We start from the raw sequence: 19,293 nt of genomic DNA on the forward strand, positions 1-19,293 counted from the left end.
ATTAAAATACTATATATAAGGATAAAAAATATGAATTTACAAAATAAAAAATACTCGTATTAAATCATTGTATTTATAATGCTGATTCTGATTTATAAGACATTAGTGGAATTAAATGTTTAAAATCAAGCTGTTTACATGTCCAATCAAAATGTGGCATTAAAGGAGATTCAATTGTTAAAGTTTCTCCAAAAAATTGTGGTAGAACTACTGACTTTAAATGAATGTGAGCAGGAATAATTTCTTGTTGACTATGTCTTACATTTAACAATCGCAGAAGTCTTGTATCCAATTTTGGTAGTCCAGGACAACTAAGAAATGGGTCAGCTCTTACATAAGTATTCCCTATTTTCTGAATCCGAGATGCATAAATATTATCTCCTAGAACTGGAGAATACAGATGTGTAGCAGCAAACAGTCTAATAGCATGTTTAGCATGAGTGGATGATTTTAATTCAATTAGAGAACACAAATTAAGTATAGAGTTGGATAACACCTTGTATTCTGTTTTTAACAGTTTTATCTTGCGTTGCTTTTTTTCATTATTAGACCATGATGACGTAAGAATTATCTGAAATTTTTTTTATGATAATATATAATTTCTTTTCAAACAATATTTAATAAACTTACCTTTCTGCGTTTAAATTGAGGATCTGAAATTGCTTTTATTCCCATATTGATCTGACCTTGCAATTGTTTTGGTACACCGACTGTAATTATCCAATAAGTGTTTACTTGAAAGTGAGAACGAACATATGCAAGTTCTATAGCATTATGAACACGCTCATTTGCTGCTAGTAATGCAATACCACTCATATACCTAATTTCAAGAGTAATTATGAATGTAAATAAGAAACACATTATTAACAATTATTAATAAATGATTTGTACTTACATTTCAGGACATCTAATTATAGTTAAATTTAAATAATTCAATTGTTTAGCTATATAAGGTAAAGCATCATTTAATGTATAATCTATACCATTGGGTACATTATTTCGTACATTTATTGTGCTTGTGTCAAGAGTTCGTCTTACCCCGTATGGTTTATTCAATACTACTAATCCATCTATAAAATCAAAATTAAAACTTGAAACCTGAAGACATAAGTTTATGTTAAGTGTATTACCTTTATTATAAACTATACTGTTTAAAAGATCATCCGAAAATTGTTTAATTGATTTCCAAGGATGAATATGTTTATAAGGGTGATTTTCCATACAATTTCTTTTCAATATTTTTGTACATGATGTAACTGTGTCATATGCACATTTGAGTGTATAAGATTTAGTTATTAAAGTTAGCATTCTAATTGCGTTGATTCGAATACAATCTTTTTCCTGATTTCATCAAAAAATATGGTTTTTAATTTAATTTATTTGAAAACTATCAAGATACAAGATACCTTAAAAAACATAGGTTAAATCACAGCTGAGCCGGTGTAGTTAAGTAATAACTCAATAAATAAATTGTGTATGTATACATTGTAACATTCGCAATAAAAGAGGATTCACAATATAAAATCAGTGAATAATTAATTTAAATCCATCTTTAATTAATATTATTGGATATAAAAAAGATATTTCGGATACAATATTTGTCTTATTAAATTGTGAAATTAATATTTCAAAATAACTATACACACATAACACAGGCCTTACAGCTTACACGGTGTTCATAGAAACATTGCCTGAGACAGTTAGACAGCAAATTAAGTAAAGATGGCAACCACCGTGGATTCGGTTAGGGAAAAAGCCCTTCAAGATTATCGAAAAAAGCTTATAGAACATAAAGAAGTGGAGTCACGTTTAAAGGAAAGTAAGTTAAATCTATTAGATATATTGATTTTGCTTGTTGCACTTCTATATAAAATTTGGAATACTTAACCTTAATCTTACATACATGGATTATTATTATTAAAAAACCTATTTATATTTACGTACATGATTTAATAAACTTTTACCATATTTTTATCTTTTTAGTGAGAGAGCATCTCAAAGATTTAACAAAACAGTATGATAAATCTGAAAGTGATTTAAAAGCATTACAAAGTGTTGGTCAGGTATGTTATAAATCTTATTTTTAATGATTCTCAATATTTTCTACTACAATTATAATGTATTTGTACTTTAGATCGTCGGAGAAGTATTGAAACAACTTACAGAAGAAAAGTGTAAGTTTAAGTAAAGGGTCTGAGTAAAATAAAAAGGTGTCCTTACATATAATATATATATAAACACATAGGTTTTTATTTATAGTTATAGTAAAAGCAACAAATGGTCCACGTTATGTTGTTGGATGTAGGCGTCAACTTGATAAAAATAAATTGAAATCTGGAACAAGAGTAGCCCTTGACATGACTACTCTTACTATAATGCGTTATTTGCCCCGTGAGGTAAAATTTATTTTGCCATAAATCAATGTTACATATTTTAGTAAACTTTAAATGTTTATTTATATATTTAGGTTGACCCATTAGTTTATAATATGTCACATGAAGATCCTGGAGATGTTACATATAGTGCAATTGGTGGTTTAAGTGAACAAATACGTGAACTGAGAGAAGTTATAGAATTACCATTACTAAATCCTGAGTTATTTCAAAGAGTTGGTATCACTCCTCCAAAAGGATGTCTCTTGTATGGCCCACCAGGAACTGGAAAAACATTATTGGCTAGAGCAGTTGCTAGTCAGTTAGATGCAAATTTTTTGAAAGTTGTGTCAAGCGCTATTGTTGATAAATATATTGGTGAATCAGCAAGGTTAATTAGAGAAATGTTCAATTATGCACGAGATCATCAACCTTGTATTATATTTATGGATGAGATTGATGCAATTGGTATAAATATTATTATTCGTAAGAAAAAAAGGAAGAAGGAGAGTAAAAAATAAAATGTCTTTAATTATCTATTCTTATGCAGGTGGACGCAGATTTTCGGAAGGTACAAGTGCCGACCGAGAAATTCAAAGAACTTTGATGGAATTGTTGAATCAAATGGATGGTTTTGATTCTTTAGGTCAAGTTAAAATGATAATGGCTACAAATAGACCAGACACTTTAGATCCAGCTTTGTTACGACCGGGTAGATTAGACAGAAAAATCGAAATTCCACTACCCAATGAACAAGCACGTTTAGAAATTTTAAAAATTCATGCTGGTCCTATATCTAAGCATGGAGAAATTGGTAATTTTTATCTTTATTTCAACACAATTTCTTTTTTCGTTTTATACACACTCCTAATCATTTTAAATTTATTTCAGATTATGAAGCAGTAGTTAAGCTTTCAGATGGATTTAATGGTGCTGACTTAAGAAATGTTTGCACTGAAGCAGGATTATTTGCAATAAGATTAGAAAGGGAATATGTAATACAAGAAGATTTTATGAAGGCAGTAAGGAAAGTCTCAGATAATAAGAAGCTTGAATCCAAATTAGATTACAAGCCTGTTTAATTTATATATATATATATATATATATATAATGATTACATGAAATTTCAAATTCAATTCATTTACTAAATACTGTGTGGATTAATAAACTGATCTTACTTTATTGTAATACTATTTGTATTTTATAATGAAAATATGTATGAAATTTCTATTAAACATTTTGTTTCAATCTAATGTTATTTTTTATAATTATATTTTTTTCTATATAAAAATCATTCATACCTTCTATAATGTTACATACAATTGATTATGTATCAATTGAATTTGTAAGACGTGTCTTTTTCCGTTGTAAATATTCTTGGACATTATCATATTTTCTTTTATACAGGATTGAAAATAAATTTTGTTGAGTAAAATCTTTTTTTAGTGTTTTCCAATAGTTATTTAAGTTATTTATTTTATAATCTGTTCCATCAGTAAGTATAAAATTGTTATTTTTAAATTCATATATTTTAAATCCAAGTTCATTTAATATCCATAGATTATTTTTGTACAGATAACATTCTATTGGTTCGCTGTCTGCAATTATAGATTGCACATATACTACTTCAAAGTTCGATTTTGATGTGCTATTAATTATGTACACTAATAATAAAGTATTATTATAAAAGCTCATTATAGCTAAAGATGAAGTTGTATTAAGTGCTAAAAGCTTTAAATGTTTAACAGGTAAAACTTCAACAAACTCTTCTAAGTTACAATTATGAAGTTGTTCATTAAACTTTTCAATATCACTTTTAGATATTTTATTATGAAAATTAATACATAATAATTCTTTTCCAATCTTGTAGTCCCATAATATAAACATTCCATCTCCTCCACAAGATATTAAAACATTTTTGTCATGAGGTAATTCCAAGATGTTTGTTACAAATTTTGTATGTCCTAAACAATAGGATACAATATTATATGAATTTGGGAACATAGACACTCTAATTTTTTCATCTCTATCTGTTGTAATAATGTACTTTCCATCTTCCGTAATTAATACGTCAAGTAACATTGATAAATGTCCTAAAAGTAGGACCCCATTGTCAGACTGCTTATTAGAAAATAGGTAAGCATCTCCTGTTTTATCAGCAACAACTATGTCGTTGTTTGGGGTAAATTGCACTTTGCTAGCAGCTCTAGGAAGTATTTTATTTAACACAAGATTCTGACTTTTTCTTTCATACAAACATAGTTGCTTACGATTTGTATAGACAAAGAAATATTTTCCATCATATGAGAACATTACGTTGGTAATCGTGTGAGGAGTTTCTTTGTTTATGTTGTTATGCACATCAGCTTTTTTATCACTTTGCAATTTAGGTAAAGAAATAGTTGTTTCTGTACCATTTTCAATATTATACATTACAATTTGTTCATTATTACATATAATAATGTCTGATTCGTATATACAAAAACTCATTATTGAAAAATGAAATTTTTATGACCAAAAAATTTTAATTAGAACACTATTTTTATGTTTATTATTATATGTTGTTCATATATTCGAAAAGAATAAACTGTTGTATATATTTTACTAAGTTATAAAATTCTAATAAATCAAATCCGTTTTTCGATTATATATCACATATATTGACTGTTAAAATTGTCAACATTCACTGCACATGAGTAGTTCCGCGTGGATTGCATGTTGAATGTATTGACATAAACTGTACATATAAACTACATTGTGTTCATCAAGACGTGAAACAACATAGTAGACTATACAATAGTAGAATAGTATCAACCAGTACCAACTTTTACAAAAGAAATGATAGATGTATGAAAATCCAGAAACATAAATACAGAATCAAATTCCTCGAAAAAATTATTTAGTATTAAATATTTTTAACCGTTTCTAATATCGCAAAAAAGCTGTGAAGATCTCTTTTGTTAGATCAGTATCTTTAAAAGATTTAACTATCAATGTATATCATCAATTAAGTACATGTATGTATTTCTAATCGTTGCATTCTTAAGCAGCTTAAAGCGTAAGCGTGAATATCATTGTCTTCAACTTTTAACAAATATACAAACATGTATGTGACATAATGTTGATTAATCGCGCGAAAAATACATATATATATATTTGTTAATCATCTTTTGTTCGCAATTTGTCTGCAAATTGCAATAGATGTGTTATGCTTTGCACATATAATAGAAATCCTCAATGCATATAAAAGTGATACGAAATGACAATATGTGTGATTAAAAGGTATGAGAGACCTAAAAAATCTATAAACATTTCTCTTTGATTTGCATATTCTTCATAAACTTTAAATAGTTTAGTGACTCATTTCTATATTATTACAATTATACATGTTTTATACAGATTATAGATTACAAATGTTACATTTATACTTTTTTATATTGATAAAAATCTGGTAAAAATATATATTTCGATATGTGGAAACCATTTGAAGCTGGTAGTTCACCAATTGATTGGTGTGAACGCAATTATAGTATTTCTTCTAGTATTGCAGAATTTATGAATACGGTTCGTATGTACAATGATATAGACAAAATTCTTTCTCTTTTCTTTTTAAAATTATAGAACTTATAAATTCCTAAAATATTAAACTAAAAATATTTTTATTCACAGCTAAGTAATGTAGTATTTTTATTACTTCCACCTGTTCTAATGCATCTCTTTAGAGATTATGGTCGATTTGTAAATCCTGGAATTCATATAATTTGGTTCTTACTGATGATAGTAGGTCTTAGTAGTGCATATTTTCATGCTACATTATCCCTTATAGGTAAGTAGTAATATATTATAGATTTATAGAACATAAATAAAAACATGAAAATTACTTATTATTTTGTCATAGGACAATTGCTAGATGAATTAGCAATTTTATGGGTATATATGGCTGGTTTTTGTATGTTTCTTCCACGAAGGTATTTTCCAAATATTTTACATAATGATAGAAAACTTCTTGCCATATGTGCAACTTTACCAACTCTAATTGCAACTGGCTTATCATTTATACATCCTGCAATAAATGCATTTGCTTTAATGAGTCTTGGTATACCTGCATTTGGATTTATGATCATTGAATTAAAAAGGTACAATTCTTAATTAACATCTATATAAGATTTTATGTTGTAATCTCTAATTATATCATCGTGCATGCTTTTCTTAAGGACAAAATCAATGAGGGTTTATAGATTGGGTTTACGATGTGGTGCTGTATGGTTATTAGCAGTTGCTTGTTGGCTGAATGATCGTTTATTTTGTGATACTTGGCTGAACCTGAATTTCCCTTATTTACATGCACTTTGGCATTTATTTATTTTTATTGCAAGTTACACAGCAGCTGTACTTTTTGCATATTTTTCTGTAAAAGAGGAAAAGCCACAGCAATCACCAGTACTAAAGTATTGGCCAAAGAATGATTTTGAACTTGGTATACCATATGTAACTATTAGAAGTTATGTCAAACTTGATATAAATACAAATATATAATTATCAACATCAATATTATGAAGGCTGTTTTGTATTTAAAAAATAATGATTAGTGATTTAAAACGCAATATACTATTTACTTTGCTTATTTAAAGAATTTAACTTTGTACCAGTGTTTTTACAAAGAAGAAATATACACATTTTATATTTATCTATCTTAATTCGAAGATAGATTTATTCATTTTTTAAATTTGTGATATTATTCTAGTTATTGTACAAATATATGTGATTAATAAATTAGTAAGGTCTGTAAAAATGCAATATTAAGATAGTGTACAAGATATTTATTCTCTTGAAGTATGAAATAATATTGTAATATATTTGTGTAAGAAAAAAAGAAATAAATGTAACATCGAGTTAGTGTTCTTCTTTTTATAACCTTGTGTTATTTAAATTAACATATGTTTAGACCAATTTAATATTTTATTTTTGTTCTCCTCTGTAAATAACAATATTTTTGTCAGTTTCATAGATCTTCACTTCATATAAAAGATCTGAGTTAGGCATAATCCTTTTTAGTTCATTAAATATATATATAGCTACATTTTCAGTAGTAGAAACAGTATTTTTAAAATAAGGTACATCTTTATCCAAATTCTTATGGTCCAGTTGATCCATTAACACTTTTTTCATAAATAATTTTAAATCTGATATATTCATGACCATACCTGTTATAGGATCTACAGGTCCACATACAGTCACTTCCACTAAAATAAAATATAATGAGAAGTTGTAAACATTAATATAGTAATAATAATTACCTGTATAATTATGACCATGTCCCCAATAGTTATTACATTTTCCATATATATTTTTGTTTTCTTCCTCAGTTAAGTTCTCGCTGAAAAATATTCTTGCTCATTAAATAGAAAAATTTTATGTGCAAAAATAATCATATAATACTTGTGTAAACGGTGACAGCTGGATATTACTTCTTTTCTCGTTAAATACGCGATTGGACGTTCCATCATGTACATGTGTCACTTAAAAGTATGGAATACGATTTCATAAAGTATTAAATGTAGGAAAAGGATTATTGTGCAAAAAACAGCATAATTATAAAAAAGATTGTTCAAGGATAATGAGAATTTTTTGATTACGATAGCATTTCTTATAAAACATTATTTTTTGTAAATATTTTACAATGTTATATCATTTAGTCCTTTATTTTTATTTACTTATTATTTAACCAGAATTCAAATATACGAAGAATTTTTTAATAGAAACGTTTTATTTGTTAAAGTAAATGATAGAAGTAGATAACTTGGTCGGGAATCGAGAAAGATACGATTGAGCCAATCCGAGTAGAATAATTGTATATTCATTAGACTTAAAGAACGACTGCGTTTGCAAGTTTATATCAAAGTGAGTGAGTTTACGTTAGTAAAGTTCATGTAAGTTACACATTTTGATTCTTTAAAACGAAGTAGCAAACATCTGTTGTTTTAATATGACTGTAATCTGATTATAAACTAGGTGATTGTATTGGTCGCTGTTGCTTCCAAATCGTCATGCCGGTAACGCCCTAGATCTTATAACAATTAGTCATCTCGCAGAATATGCAATGTTTAATAAGCTTTAACATAAGAAACATATAGTCCGTTTAAATAATAATATCATATTGAAAAATGGATAGCAAGGGTAGAAAAATTATTGTTTGCGATAACGGAACAGGGGTAAGGTTATGACTTTACTTTTATTTTTTGATTTCTATTTCGTTTATACCTTTTAAATTTATATTTTGTAAAACTTTCTTTCTGAAAATACTAAAGTAACATTATACTTTTATAGTTTGTAAAGTGTGGATATGCAGGAGCAAATTTCCCAGCACATATATTTCCATCCATAGTTGGACGTCCTATTATCAGAGCTGTCAATAAAATAGGAGACATTGATGTGAAGGTATATTTTTTAATTCTCCAATTATAGCAAATCAAGTTTAGACTATTTATTGTATTTTCAATTATTTATTTAAAAAAGAGTTATTAATGTAATTTATGGATATTTGTTGTTCTGTATTTAATATATATTCATTGTTATAAAAATATACTACTTATTTAACCTAAATAAAATAAATCATCTTTCTTTCATATTTTGTAAGGAACATTAGTAATTGAATTGATTATATGATTTTTTCAATTTGGAGTTTGAGATTCCTTTATTTAACCATAGAAACAAAATCATAATCCATCATTTCTATGCAGTTTATTAATAAATTTACTTAATTTTCAGCAAGAATATTGTATTCGTGTAAGTCACTTCATAATATTACACTGTGTGCCCCAGAGTTTAAGTCTGATTGAAAACGCATTTGTCATTTATTAACCTTGTTTACTAACCAAAATTAAAATGGATTGTGCATATTAAAAGTAAGACAGATATTTTTAAAAGTATGGGAATATATAACATCTTTGTTGAAAACTTAATTAGTAACTATGACAATCATAACATTATATTTTTCATTTTGATAATTTATAATAAATTTATCCAATATATTGCTAATTGTTTTTCTATTTATTGGTATTGAATAAATATAAGAAATAAAATATAAAATAGAATATTTACAGATGTTATATTTATACTTATATATGTGTGGATTTTTATATATCTTATATTTTTGAGACCTACTTAATGTAAATTTTTGCATTTGTTAACTGATTTGTATCCTTACACTTGCTCTCATAGGATGTGCTTAACATGCCTGTAAGTTCATTGCATTTTTTAATGTTAATATTTACATTTATCAATATTATGTCAGTACTTGACAAATTGGACATCTTTACAGTAATAATTTCCCTAATTTACCCAACATTGATCTCTGAGTAAGAATCTATTAGTATTCTACCATCTGTTACTTTCTTTATATGTTATATTAATTTAAGCAATTAGCGTTATAGAATTTTAAAAAACTTGTATTTAATTCTACTCTCGATTTTTTCATAAAAAAGTAGAATGTATTAAGTTATTGAAATATTAACAATTTCTATTAACATGTTATATTTCATCTGATAATAATATACATAGTTACATATTTTCATTATGTTTCACATTAATAGGATTTAATGGTTGGGGATGAAGCAAGCAAACTTCGGTCTATGCTAGAGATTAGTTATCCAATGCAAAATGGAATTGTTAGGTGTGTATATGACCATATATAATTTGTATGTATTATGAGATATTTAATTATTTAAATATCTAATAGAAATTGGGAAGACATGTGTCATGTATGGGACTATACTTTTGGAAAGGAAAAAATGAATATTAATCCTAGAGAATGCAAAATTTTATTAACAGAACCACCAATGAATCCTATCACAAATCGTGAAAAAATGATTGAGGTAATATCAAGTTATCGTTATATACTATGTATTAATAATTAATCTAATTATGATACTCTTATTTTCTCAAATTATAATTGAAATATTGCAGGTAATGTTTGAAAAATATGGTTTTGCTGGAACATATATTGCAATTCAAGCAGTACTTACATTGTATGCTCAAGGATTGATTAGTGGTGTTGTAGTAGATTCTGGTGATGGAGTTACTCATATTTGTCCTGTATTTGAAGAGTATGCTTTACCTCATCTTACTCGACGACTGGATATAGCTGGTCGAGATATTACAATGTATTTAATAAAACTTCTTTTATTACGTGGCTATGCATTTAACCATTCAGCTGATTTTGAAACAGTTAGAATGTTAAAGGAAAAGTTATGTTATATTGGCTATAATATAGAAACTGAAGAAAAATTAGCACTTGAAACAACTGTTTTGGTTGAATCATATACTGTAAGTGAATTTTGTAATGCAAAACAAAATTTATGACACTGAAATATGTTTTGTATCTATAATCTGTTTTAGCTGCCAGATGGGAGGGTAATAAAAGTAGGTGGAGAGAGATTTGCAGCACCAGAAGCTTTATTCCAGCCTCATCTAATAAATGTTGAGGCTCAAGGAATTGCTGAATTAGTATTTAGTACTATTCAAGCAGCTGATATTGATATAAGAAGTGAATTATATAAACATATTGTTTTAAGTGGTGGCAGTACAATGTATCCTGGGCTTCCGTCTAGACTCGAAAGAGAAATTAAGCAACTTTACCTTCAAAGAGTATTAAAAAATGATACTTCGAAATTAAATGTAATTATAAAATATCTTATATGTTTTTCTCAATTTTTTAATGAATATATATTATTATTTCGTTACTCTTTAATATTTTTCAGAAATTTAAGATAAAAATTGAAGATTCCCCGAGACGTAAAGATATGGTTTTTATGGGTGGTGCTGTATTAGCAGAAATTACAAAAGATCGTGAATCAGTATGGATTACAAGAGAAGAATATGAAGAAAAAGGTCTTAGTGTATTAAAAAAATTAGGTTCTTATGAATCATAAGGAAAATAGTTATTGAAATATAGAAAAGAAATATACATTTTTTTATACATTTGAAATCGTTCCAAAGTGCAAAGTATATATATTTTATATTCACGATTGATTTATACCAAATTATTTCAAGTATATACAGGTAACAAGTATAATTAGAGAGGCATATAATGCGGTATCATAAGTTTTAAAAATATTAAGTTTTTAAATTAGAATTAATTTTATTTAAATACATTAACATATGATTGTATTGGAATTAAAATGTTATTAAATTTGATATAAATTGACTTAAATTTTGTAGACTATCCAACTATTTTTGGAGTATTGTATACTCCATATGTGTATATTTGTCATAACTCATATAGCATATTTGTGGATGATACATTGTAAATATATTGTTTATTAGTGCTTCAATCATATTCAATTAAATTGCAATCTTTTTCAATAGAGATACATCATGAATTACAAACAATTGTATGTCTATTTATTCAGTTTACAATTATTTTATAATGTTCGAATTAAATATTGTACCTATAATCGCTCAAACTAGCAATTTGTTAATATAATGGCTAAAATTAAATAATTAAATTTGTAAATACAATAGTGAAATTTAATTTCATTGTTTGTTCTGTTAACTCTTATTTATGGAAGTATGTTTTACTACTTTATTGAGCGATAAGAAATTTATACAGAGTTGCATTTTTTTATATAGAATCTTTTAAATTCAAAATACTTTTTCACGTAAATGTTCTGAATTTTGGCCATTATTGTAAATCATAATAGTTTGTAAGAAACCAGAGAAGCATTTTTATACATCTCTCTATATCCTCTTTCAATATCTTTAAACTACACTTATTGGAACAAAATTCAAATTTCAATGTTCTGATAGTAGAGCATATGAGGTATATATAAAGGAATTTTATATTTAATATGTATATATATATATATATATGATTTTTTTTATTTTAATTGAATAATTTGTAGAAATAAATTTATTTCTTACGAAAATTCTATCACTAATTTTAAAACCTTGTACATATTTAATTGTTAAAACTGTACAGTAAATAAGTGTTTTCTAATTATAAGAATCAAATAAAAATATTTAATTAAAAATGTGAATCTCGTTGATGACATCTTAACAACGATAAGGAATTAAATTAAAGTAACAGATTTGAAGTAATTACGGCAAATCTACAACAGTCTTTATTATGTTTCCCCATTTGACCCTTATACTGTGTATCAATGTGTACACATTTTATGTATAAATAAAAATAACAATATAATTTGTATCGTACAGTTTCATGTTTAATTGGATATATAATATAACAATAGATAAATGTGTATATATTCAATTTGTTAAGATTTGTACAAGTGACTTGCGATAGCATTCTGTATAACAATAAAGTAACAAGCTGTTATTTAAAGAAGTAAATATAATTTACAAACAGTGCTTTAGCGCATGCGTCCCACGTTATAAAGTTATTTTGGAAGTGTATATAATACTTTTTTACGCTTTAATAAATCACTTTCAATGTAACAGTTTGTATCCTGTTTTACTAAGCTATGAATGTATACATATATATTATAATATATATATTATAATATATATATATGTATATATGTATATACATCGATCACGTTAAGCAAATAAAAAAAATAGTATATAAAACACTTTCATTACTTGAGAGAATTTTTGCTTCCGAATTTTTATCTTTCAACTTCTGATTTTTTTCTTTGATATATTAGTACATCAAGGGCATGAAAATGCTTTGATGTAATAAATGAAAAATTGGATGGAAAATATGGAAGTTCTATTAATTATTCTTAAAATATAATTGGTTTATCCTTACACTGGTCAATACAAAAGTTAGTGAAACGTTTAAGGAACTTTGGATACTCCCTTTTATAAACAGCACGTAGAACAGATGCTGGAGCCCATCCACCAGGATTAACTGTATTCAAAAAAAGATAATGTTACAGATATAATAGAATATTACTATATTAATATACACAGATTAAACATATAAATGATATAGTACAAACCAACAGAACAATAAGTTATTTTACAAGTTATATTCTCTCTTTTTATTTCATCTTCATCTTTCGGAGGATCAATAAAAGTCTGACACACAAGGCAAACAGTTAGATAAACCCTTACACATTTTCCAGTGTTTGGCTGTAAATATTTCGTGTATATATAAATATTTCATGTAATATAAAAGTATATATAATTAAGTTATATAAAATCTTACAGGATAATCAGGATGTTCTGTACTATGATTGCAAACTATCCATAAATCATGTGCATCTGGATCTTGATCATCGGAGACTCGGCGCATATGTGACCAAAATAATGCGTCTCTCTGACTTGCTGGCCAAATTCGCTTATGCGTTTGTAAAAATATTAAAGTATCTTTGGAAATATTTTCAACCACAGTCATATCTTCAAGGGTAGCTTCCCATCCTGTCCTATACTCAGGGCTGAAGAATATTTCACAAACTTCATGACCAGTAACTCCTTTCACAACATGACAAGCTTTCAAAGGATCTACCACTAAACCATCTGCTTCTTCTTCGCGTCTGTACATTCGCATATCACCATCTTCAGCAAATAATTGCCATCCACCAGCTCCTACTCCAAGACGCGCATAATGCAACTGTTCCATCGTTATTTTTTGTATCTAAAAATTATTATAATATTGTAATATAGATATGGTATACTTCAAAAATAAATAATTACCTCTGGCCAAAGTCTGTGTTTAACTGCTGACATTATCGGAGTAGTTAAAATTGAAACTGATTTTTGTTTCAAACGATCTCTTAGCTGATTTTCTTCATCAATTTTATCTAATCCAGTTTCTACTGCATCATAGAATTCTTCATCACAAAGAGCACTATGTGGACCTTCCTTAAACATTAAAAATTTTTTTTTACTATGTTATGTTTTTTTAAAGATATTTTATTCATTATAAAATCGAACCTCATAATCTGGACCTCCATGAATAAGAACTCTAGGTCTAGGAAAGTCACTTTGTTGCATTGTAACTTGTTCTTTCAAAGCTTTATAAAGTTCTTGCACTTTTCGTTTTCTCTCAATTTCTTTTTCCCATCTTCGACGCCATGCATCTTCTCGTTGCACCATTAATTCAACACAGTGCTGTAATGTTGCTAGCACACCTTCACTCGTTGCTTTAAATGTTATTGCTTCACCTTTAAAGTCCACAGACTGTTCAGCTGGATTAAACATTGTCTCCACTTTATTTTCTGAAACAATTTTCCCATTCAATTAAAAGCAAAGAAAAAAAAGTACCTTATTTAAAAAATAAAAGAGGACATGAAACAACTGAATACATAACAAATGAATCTACATAAATGAAAATTATTAATTTATATACCTTTCGTGGAAATATTTTTAGCATTTTCTGCACAATTATCAAAATATTTCTGTAAAGTATCAATTTGTTTGATCAGAATATCTCTGAAAGTTTCAAGTTCTGCTAACTTTTCCTTTAATCCTCTAACTCCACGTTTAGTGAAGCTACCTGCACTTGTAATAGATTGTGTATTTGATATAAGTGAAATAGCACTACCGTGTCGCTTCAAACTGTTTTCACTTCCATAACCTGATTCCGACTGTTTAAAGCAAACATATACATTTTTTAATAGAACAAAGGAACATTTATTAGATTTATCCAATAACTTACATAATTTATATAATAAAATTTTAGTACCTTATAAGATTTCAAAACATCCACCCAACGCTGCTTTTCTTCTGGATTACTTGCTCTCAAATACCATACTAAGCAATCGTTTACAGACACATCAAATCTACATTCATCAAATTCGTGAGCCTAATAATACAAATAGTATAGAGTAATATCATGAGTTTTTTACCAATTTTATCAAAGAATTAAATCTTATAGGAGACTGATTCCTTTATACTAATTCATACCTTAATATTAGCTTTATACAAGCTTATTGAACCTCGACATCCAAATCCACTGTCCTGCTCAGATTTGTAATAAGATAAAGTACCATCTTTGAGAACAATAAATCTAGTTTGCCAGCCATGTATATAATTTGTCCATTTGGATAATGTACCCTGAAGTTCTGGAACCACAACTCCATCTGAACCTTCTTCATCTACATCATCAGCATCTATCTCTCCTTCCATACATTCAATATCGTCGTTGGCAAGTCGAATCGTTTCTGTTTCATCGGCCATTCTTGCGAATAAATCTCACTTTCAGAATCAATTACTTTTAAAATAAACTTAACATATCCAAATAATATTTTTAAAGTTACTCTAACGCGGGATAATCTATCGATAGTTATTCTACAGTTACAGTAATTTGAAAATTGCAAAGTAATTAACCAGTAATTGTTCACAAAATAAGTTTCAGAACATATTGATCGTTAATAATTATACGTATTGTTATATAAAATGTCTTATCAAATAAATGAGACATCAACAGCTTGCATTTTTCGACAAATAACAAGACTAAGTGCCAAATAAGAAAATCAACAGTTTTATTTAAGCAGTATTTTCATGAATGTTATATGTACGCTATGATCTTTCTTGATTGGTCATATTCTTGAAAATTAAATATTTTTAAGATTCCTTAAACATTAATTATTATCTTTTTAAGCTACATAAACAATATTTTTCTTCAACTAATAATGGATAAGTAAGAAATATTTGAAATCCAATGTGATTCCATTACTTTTTTAATAATAACAATTAAATTAATACAGTTCGATTAAAAGTAACGAATATCGATTTAAAGCATCGATAATTATCGAAGTATGTATATATTTGATTTAAAAGTTATTTAGTAACGAATAGATTGCTGTAAATCCATATGAATGATGTAAACAAATCATGATTAAATTTGTATCCTTTAGTTATTTATGTGTATGAACAAAACTTATGTTGTCATAATATTATAAAAAAAGTATATAGATAATTTATTTGAAGACTAATTATTTGTCATCTTGTTTATGTTAATATTAAATGTGTGTAAATATATATGTACATAAGAGAGTGCATATTTTATAATATATAATCTAAGTTACATAATTTTATACATAGCAAAATATTAAATGATTTAATGTTACTATAGTTCAAGAATAGGTTGATTATTTTACATATATGTACATGGTTCCTAGTTATGTAATTTATGTACATATCATTTAGTTTTTGATATACATATGTACATAGTTGCAAGTAATAATGTAAACAGTTGAACTGTTTTATAGTATAGAGAGAGGGTTTTATGTAATTTTTACATTATTTATTCTCAAAAATAAATAACATTTACTAATTATAAGACTATATGAACGTAAGATGTAATCTATAAATAAATAATTATTAACGAATACGAATAATTTGTATACTTATAATCTAAACTAAGCATAATAATGAAGAACGCGCGAATGTAAATTATTTATAAATAATATTTATTATAAAATTACATGTACAGAAAGCGGGGACAGTCAAATTTCTTATATTTGTATAGAAAAAAAGTCTCTGTTGAATAACACGATAAGTATATGATTAATGTTTTTTTGTAGTTTTAAGTAATTTTTCATATTTGCTTTTACTAGAATACCATAATGCAAAAGGAATAGCTAATGAAGGTAATGTCATCACAGCAAATGCAGCCCAGTCAACCTAAAATGTTACATAAGTATTTTATATTTTATTACAATCAGTGCAATGCTTATATTGACTTACATAATATTCAATAGTTACTTACAACATGTGAAGAAAATTGTTTATCATAATCTCTAAATGATACAATTATTGCTTCACCAGGTTCACTACTTGCGGCAAATTGTAAATTAGGAGTATCTTCTTTGCGTTTATATAAAACTTCGGCTGATGTGAAGTTAAAATATCCAAATTTACGTGGCCTTACAACAACTATATGACTGACATTTGTATAGGGTGGAACACGATCTATCCTTGCATTTAATTCTCCACTGACATGAGTGAAATGATCAGGATGGAAAGAATTATCTGTAATTTCAACTTCTAACGCAGCTGCGCTGCCAACGTTATACACTGTATACTATAAATGATAAATTCTCTATTAAGATAAGAACATTACATATATATAAACCATATTTATTTTTATACTTACTTTAATTACAATGTCCATATTTTCTACAAGGTATTTATTAAGTAGTTGTTTGGATACCAATAATCTTGCAACTTCTTCTTCTTCCTCCGCATATGTAGTAAGAAGAAAAGCAGCAAATGCTGTGAATATGATATGCCACTTCATGCTAGGATATTAACATTGAAAAGAACATTATTATTACTAAAAATTACATTGTTTATATTAATATAAATTCAATGTGTGTGTGTGTGTGTGTGTGTGTCACATTTTTAATTTATATTCTATCAACAGAGATAAAATCTATATATAAAATTATACAAATATATAAATATATGACTGTAATGATAATAATTGATGATTCTTTTGTACAAAGTTTATTGTAATTATTAAATTACTTATTATAATTTGTAAAAAGTCGAAAGTTTTATATATTTCATTCATAAAAAGCCAGTAATTTACATTATTTAAAAGAGTAAAATATTATAGTTATTCATTATTAAAATATTTTAAACAAAAATAGCAAATTTTTCTATTACATTTACAAAAATCTCACGATTATAATGAATACTTTCATAAGTTTTATGTATACAATAAAAATTGTTACCTTTTTGTACGATAGAACGTCATGTCACTCAAGACAACGAAACAATTATTTCACTCGATCTGGAAAATACATTTGAGAGAAGTGCCAACAGTACACACTTTGATGCCACGTTTCGTCAAGGGAAAACACAGTCTGCTAGCAGTTAACTTCCGGTACAGAGTGTTTAATAAAATGGCGGTGAAAATAAATTAATGTCTTGTTGTATTGTGTTTATTGTGTTTATTGTGTTTATACAAAAATTTTGTTGATGTAGAAAAAGATTTTATTCATTTATAATACCATGTGTAAAACATTAATGAGAATATAGAAATTGTATCAAATATCTGAAGCTTATCGTAAAACAGCAAAATATTATACTCAGATGATTAAATTGATTTAATTTGAGAATTTTGTACAATATTTGTATATATTTATACATATATAGTACTTAAACTTATTATTAATAAAATATTTTAAATAATGACTGCAAAAGTGTATCAACTAGATCAAGAACTAGAGGCGAGAGTTAAGAAAGGTTATGATTTTATATATACTACATGTGTATATCTTTGTCATGAATATATTTTGGTTATTTCTGACACCTTATTTTTTTAATATTCTAGCAACTGAGCGTATATCTGAAAATATGCATATAGTTGCAAATGAACCATCTCTTGCGTTTTATAGACTTCAGGAACATGTAAGGAAAGTATTACCTTCTATGATGGAGAAACGAGTAGAAGTGCTTGGACTTCAGCAGCAACTTTTAGGTAGATGTTTTGATGTAGAGTATGCTGTAAGTGCTATTGATGCAATGAATGGTGCTGGAAGGAGTTTTGAAAATACTTTAGAATTCTTCAAGAATGCTATATTTCTTAAACAACAATTGAACTATGAGGAACAACGAAGGCACAAAAAAGATGGAAATAGAGATTCTGTATACAAAAGATTATCTGCACACATTCCTGCATTAGATCATTTACCAGATGAAATATCTGATGTTGTCAGAGAAACTGCTAACAAAGTAGAGTCTATGATGAATCATGCTAAATATTCTACAGAGATTCAAAAAACAAATTAAATTTGAAATGATAATTAAATGCATTAAAATATAATGTTGTTCAGAAATATAAATGTAAATATCGTAAATAATTGATTAGACTACTAACAATTTGTATGGCATAAAATAGGTGGGTTATGTGAAATAAAATTATTGTTGTTATATTCTGAATAGTTGCATATAGCATATGTTAACATTTTTGGATATTTAGAATATTTTAATTTACTTTAATTTA

At 26.8% G+C, this 19,293-nt stretch overlaps 9 protein-coding genes and 1 long non-coding RNA gene across 18 annotated transcripts; 4 read left to right on the plus strand and 6 right to left on the minus strand.

The window, feature by feature from the left end:
* Window positions 1-59: 59 nt before the first annotated feature.
* Window positions 60-1,357, minus strand: LOC132910953 (pseudouridylate synthase RPUSD4, mitochondrial-like). Of its 2 annotated transcripts, XM_060967173.1 has the most exons (4): window positions 1,131-1,356; window positions 896-1,070; window positions 631-820; window positions 60-571 (listed from the first exon to the last, which is right to left on the minus strand). In XM_060967173.1, exons 1-4 carry the CDS (start codon window positions 1,306-1,308, stop codon window positions 74-76), a joined length of 1,041 nt encoding a protein of 346 aa, XP_060823156.1. In that variant the 5' UTR covers window positions 1,309-1,356; the 3' UTR covers window positions 60-73. The 2 variants fall into 2 exon arrangements, with proteins under 2 accessions (XP_060823156.1, XP_060823155.1); XM_060967172.1 differs by having other exon boundaries at window positions 896-1,357.
* Window positions 1,358-1,658: 301 nt separating this feature from the next.
* LOC132910949 (26S proteasome regulatory subunit 10B) lies at window positions 1,659-3,625 on the plus strand. The gene is made up of 7 exons (XM_060967169.1): window positions 1,659-1,819; window positions 1,984-2,063; window positions 2,135-2,174; window positions 2,260-2,396; window positions 2,468-2,840; window positions 2,923-3,186; window positions 3,264-3,625. The coding sequence occupies exons 1-7, from the start codon at window positions 1,723-1,725 to the stop codon at window positions 3,452-3,454; spliced, it is 1,182 nt and encodes a 393-aa protein (XP_060823152.1). The 5' UTR covers window positions 1,659-1,722; the 3' UTR covers window positions 3,455-3,625.
* LOC132910951 (tRNA (guanine-N(7)-)-methyltransferase non-catalytic subunit wdr4) lies at window positions 2,432-5,095 on the minus strand. Its single transcript, XM_060967171.1, has 2 exons — window positions 3,674-5,095; window positions 2,432-2,657 (listed from the first exon to the last, which is right to left on the minus strand). Exon 1 carries the CDS (start codon window positions 4,860-4,862, stop codon window positions 3,699-3,701), a length of 1,164 nt encoding a protein of 387 aa, XP_060823154.1. The 5' UTR covers window positions 4,863-5,095; the 3' UTR covers window positions 2,432-2,657; window positions 3,674-3,698.
* A 588-nt stretch (window positions 5,096-5,683) lies between these two features.
* Window positions 5,684-6,389, minus strand: LOC132910968 (uncharacterized). Its single transcript, XR_009658880.1, has 2 exons — window positions 6,254-6,389; window positions 5,684-6,117 (listed from the first exon to the last, which is right to left on the minus strand). It is a non-coding gene; the product is annotated as an uncharacterized LOC132910968 (long non-coding RNA).
* Window positions 5,798-7,286, plus strand: LOC132910959 (alkaline ceramidase). The gene is made up of 4 exons (XM_060967185.1): window positions 5,798-5,936; window positions 6,042-6,198; window positions 6,271-6,508; window positions 6,587-7,286. The coding sequence occupies exons 1-4, from the start codon at window positions 5,844-5,846 to the stop codon at window positions 6,906-6,908; spliced, it is 810 nt and encodes a 269-aa protein (XP_060823168.1). The 5' UTR covers window positions 5,798-5,843; the 3' UTR covers window positions 6,909-7,286.
* Window positions 7,178-8,086, minus strand: LOC132910963 (6-pyruvoyl tetrahydrobiopterin synthase). Of its 3 annotated transcripts, XM_060967192.1 has the most exons (4): window positions 7,812-8,086; window positions 7,670-7,749; window positions 7,577-7,615; window positions 7,178-7,347 (listed from the first exon to the last, which is right to left on the minus strand). In XM_060967192.1, exons 1-4 carry the CDS (start codon window positions 7,883-7,885, stop codon window positions 7,298-7,300), a joined length of 243 nt encoding a protein of 80 aa, XP_060823175.1. In that variant the 5' UTR covers window positions 7,886-8,086; the 3' UTR covers window positions 7,178-7,297. The 3 variants fall into 3 exon arrangements, with proteins under 3 accessions (XP_060823175.1, XP_060823173.1, XP_060823174.1); XM_060967190.1 differs by having other exon boundaries at window positions 7,178-7,615; window positions 7,670-7,761; window positions 7,812-8,083; XM_060967191.1 differs by having other exon boundaries at window positions 7,178-7,615; window positions 7,812-8,053.
* Window positions 8,087-8,162: 76 nt separating this feature from the next.
* LOC132910948 (actin-related protein 2) lies at window positions 8,163-11,904 on the plus strand. Of its 4 annotated transcripts, XM_060967165.1 has the most exons (10): window positions 8,163-8,302; window positions 8,385-8,584; window positions 8,700-8,810; window positions 9,141-9,158; window positions 9,594-9,611; window positions 9,965-10,044; window positions 10,111-10,246; window positions 10,338-10,697; window positions 10,770-11,048; window positions 11,132-11,904. In XM_060967165.1, the coding sequence occupies exons 2-10, from the start codon at window positions 8,537-8,539 to the stop codon at window positions 11,300-11,302; spliced, it is 1,221 nt and encodes a 406-aa protein (XP_060823148.1). In that variant the 5' UTR covers window positions 8,163-8,302; window positions 8,385-8,536; the 3' UTR covers window positions 11,303-11,904. The 4 variants fall into 4 exon arrangements, with proteins under 4 accessions (XP_060823148.1, XP_060823150.1, XP_060823149.1 ...); XM_060967167.1 differs by lacking the exon at window positions 9,594-9,611; XM_060967166.1 differs by lacking the exon at window positions 9,141-9,158 and having other exon boundaries at window positions 8,164-8,302.
* A 566-nt stretch (window positions 11,905-12,470) lies between these two features.
* Window positions 12,471-15,823, minus strand: LOC132910943 (ceramide transfer protein). Of its 2 annotated transcripts, XM_060967151.1 has the most exons (9): window positions 15,392-15,822; window positions 15,243-15,296; window positions 15,022-15,141; window positions 14,686-14,923; window positions 14,271-14,554; window positions 14,031-14,198; window positions 13,543-13,971; window positions 13,334-13,466; window positions 12,471-13,242 (listed from the first exon to the last, which is right to left on the minus strand). In XM_060967151.1, exons 1-9 carry the CDS (start codon window positions 15,431-15,433, stop codon window positions 13,115-13,117), a joined length of 1,596 nt encoding a protein of 531 aa, XP_060823134.1. In that variant the 5' UTR covers window positions 15,434-15,822; the 3' UTR covers window positions 12,471-13,114. The 2 variants fall into 2 exon arrangements, with proteins under 2 accessions (XP_060823134.1, XP_060823133.1); XM_060967150.1 differs by having other exon boundaries at window positions 15,243-15,823.
* A 906-nt stretch (window positions 15,824-16,729) lies between these two features.
* On the minus strand, window positions 16,730-18,828 carry LOC132910961 (translocon-associated protein subunit beta). 2 transcript variants are annotated; one of them, XM_060967188.1, is made up of 4 exons: window positions 18,715-18,828; window positions 17,437-17,581; window positions 17,050-17,364; window positions 16,730-16,964 (listed from the first exon to the last, which is right to left on the minus strand). In XM_060967188.1, the coding sequence occupies exons 2-4, from the start codon at window positions 17,578-17,580 to the stop codon at window positions 16,848-16,850; spliced, it is 576 nt and encodes a 191-aa protein (XP_060823171.1). In that variant the 5' UTR covers window position 17,581; window positions 18,715-18,828; the 3' UTR covers window positions 16,730-16,847. The 2 variants fall into 2 exon arrangements, with proteins under 2 accessions (XP_060823171.1, XP_060823170.1); XM_060967187.1 differs by lacking the exon at window positions 18,715-18,828 and adding an exon at window positions 18,020-18,149.
* On the plus strand, window positions 18,405-19,229 carry LOC132910962 (BLOC-1-related complex subunit 8 homolog). The gene is made up of 2 exons (XM_060967189.1): window positions 18,405-18,533; window positions 18,622-19,229. The coding sequence occupies exons 1-2, from the start codon at window positions 18,479-18,481 to the stop codon at window positions 19,077-19,079; spliced, it is 513 nt and encodes a 170-aa protein (XP_060823172.1). The 5' UTR covers window positions 18,405-18,478; the 3' UTR covers window positions 19,080-19,229.
* The last annotated feature ends 64 nt before the right edge of the window (window positions 19,230-19,293 follow it).

The sequence above is a fragment of the Bombus pascuorum genome, chromosome 9 (genome assembly GCF_905332965.1).
Source record: "Bombus pascuorum chromosome 9, iyBomPasc1.1, whole genome shotgun sequence".
NCBI classification, from domain to species: Eukaryota; Metazoa; Arthropoda; class Insecta; order Hymenoptera; family Apidae; genus Bombus; species Bombus pascuorum.

What these genes read in the sequence shown, in the direction of transcription:
- LOC132910953 (XM_060967172.1), bottom strand. Translation starts at nt 1,308, where the DNA reads ATGCTAACTTTAATAACTAAATCTTATACACTCAAATGTGCATATGAC. An exon ending in ATAATTAGATGTCCTGAAAT is followed by an intron (nt 821 to 895) that starts GTAAGTACAAAT and finishes TCTTGAAATTAG; the next exon opens with GTATATGAGTGGTATTGCAT. An exon ending in CTCAATTTAAACGCAGAAAG is followed by an intron (nt 572 to 630) that starts GTAAGTTTATTA and finishes AAAAAATTTCAG; the next exon opens with ATAATTCTTACGTCATCATG.
- LOC132910949 (XM_060967169.1), top strand. Translation starts at nt 1,723, where the DNA reads ATGGCAACCACCGTGGATTCGGTTAGGGAAAAAGCCCTTCAAGATTAT. An exon ending in GGAGTCACGTTTAAAGGAAA is followed by an intron (nt 1,820 to 1,983) that starts GTAAGTTAAATC and finishes TTATCTTTTTAG; the next exon opens with TGAGAGAGCATCTCAAAGAT. An exon ending in ATCTAAGCATGGAGAAATTG is followed by an intron (nt 3,187 to 3,263) that starts GTAATTTTTATC and finishes AATTTATTTCAG; the next exon opens with ATTATGAAGCAGTAGTTAAG.
- LOC132910951 (XM_060967171.1), bottom strand. Translation starts at nt 4,862, where the DNA reads ATGAGTTTTTGTATATACGAATCAGACATTATTATATGTAATAATGAA.
- LOC132910959 (XM_060967185.1), top strand. Translation starts at nt 5,844, where the DNA reads ATGTGGAAACCATTTGAAGCTGGTAGTTCACCAATTGATTGGTGTGAA. An exon ending in TTGCAGAATTTATGAATACG is followed by an intron (nt 5,937 to 6,041) that starts GTTCGTATGTAC and finishes TTTTATTCACAG; the next exon opens with CTAAGTAATGTAGTATTTTT. An exon ending in TGCTACATTATCCCTTATAG is followed by an intron (nt 6,199 to 6,270) that starts GTAAGTAGTAAT and finishes ATTTTGTCATAG; the next exon opens with GACAATTGCTAGATGAATTA.
- LOC132910963 (XM_060967190.1), bottom strand. Translation starts at nt 7,885, where the DNA reads ATGTACATGATGGAACGTCCAATCGCGTATTTAACGAGAAAAGAAGTA. An exon ending in AGCTGTCACCGTTTACACAA is followed by an intron (nt 7,762 to 7,811) that starts GTATTATATGAT and finishes TTAATGAGCAAG; the next exon opens with AATATTTTTCAGCGAGAACT. An exon ending in ACATGGTCATAATTATACAG is followed by an intron (nt 7,616 to 7,669) that starts GTAATTATTATT and finishes ATTTTATTTTAG; the next exon opens with TGGAAGTGACTGTATGTGGA.
- LOC132910948 (XM_060967165.1), top strand. Translation starts at nt 8,537, where the DNA reads ATGGATAGCAAGGGTAGAAAAATTATTGTTTGCGATAACGGAACAGGG. An exon ending in ATGCAAAATGGAATTGTTAG is followed by an intron (nt 10,045 to 10,110) that starts GTGTGTATATGA and finishes AATATCTAATAG; the next exon opens with AAATTGGGAAGACATGTGTC. An exon ending in TTTTGGTTGAATCATATACT is followed by an intron (nt 10,698 to 10,769) that starts GTAAGTGAATTT and finishes AATCTGTTTTAG; the next exon opens with CTGCCAGATGGGAGGGTAAT.
- LOC132910943 (XM_060967150.1), bottom strand. Translation starts at nt 15,515, where the DNA reads ATGGCCGATGAAACAGAAACGATTCGACTTGCCAACGACGATATTGAA. An exon ending in ATGGAGGTCCAGATTATGAG is followed by an intron (nt 14,199 to 14,270) that starts GTTCGATTTTAT and finishes TTAATGTTTAAG; the next exon opens with GAAGGTCCACATAGTGCTCT. An exon ending in AACACAGACTTTGGCCAGAG is followed by an intron (nt 13,972 to 14,030) that starts GTAATTATTTAT and finishes AATAATTTTTAG; the next exon opens with ATACAAAAAATAACGATGGA.
- LOC132910961 (XM_060967187.1), bottom strand. Translation starts at nt 18,042, where the DNA reads ATGACGTTCTATCGTACAAAAAG. An exon ending in ACGTTCTATCGTACAAAAAG is followed by an intron (nt 17,582 to 18,019) that starts GTAACAATTTTT and finishes TTAATATCCTAG; the next exon opens with CATGAAGTGGCATATCATAT. An exon ending in AACAATTTTCTTCACATGTT is followed by an intron (nt 16,965 to 17,049) that starts GTAAGTAACTAT and finishes GTAACATTTTAG; the next exon opens with GTTGACTGGGCTGCATTTGC.
- LOC132910962 (XM_060967189.1), top strand. Translation starts at nt 18,479, where the DNA reads ATGACTGCAAAAGTGTATCAACTAGATCAAGAACTAGAGGCGAGAGTT. An exon ending in AGAGGCGAGAGTTAAGAAAG is followed by an intron (nt 18,534 to 18,621) that starts GTTATGATTTTA and finishes TTAATATTCTAG; the next exon opens with CAACTGAGCGTATATCTGAA.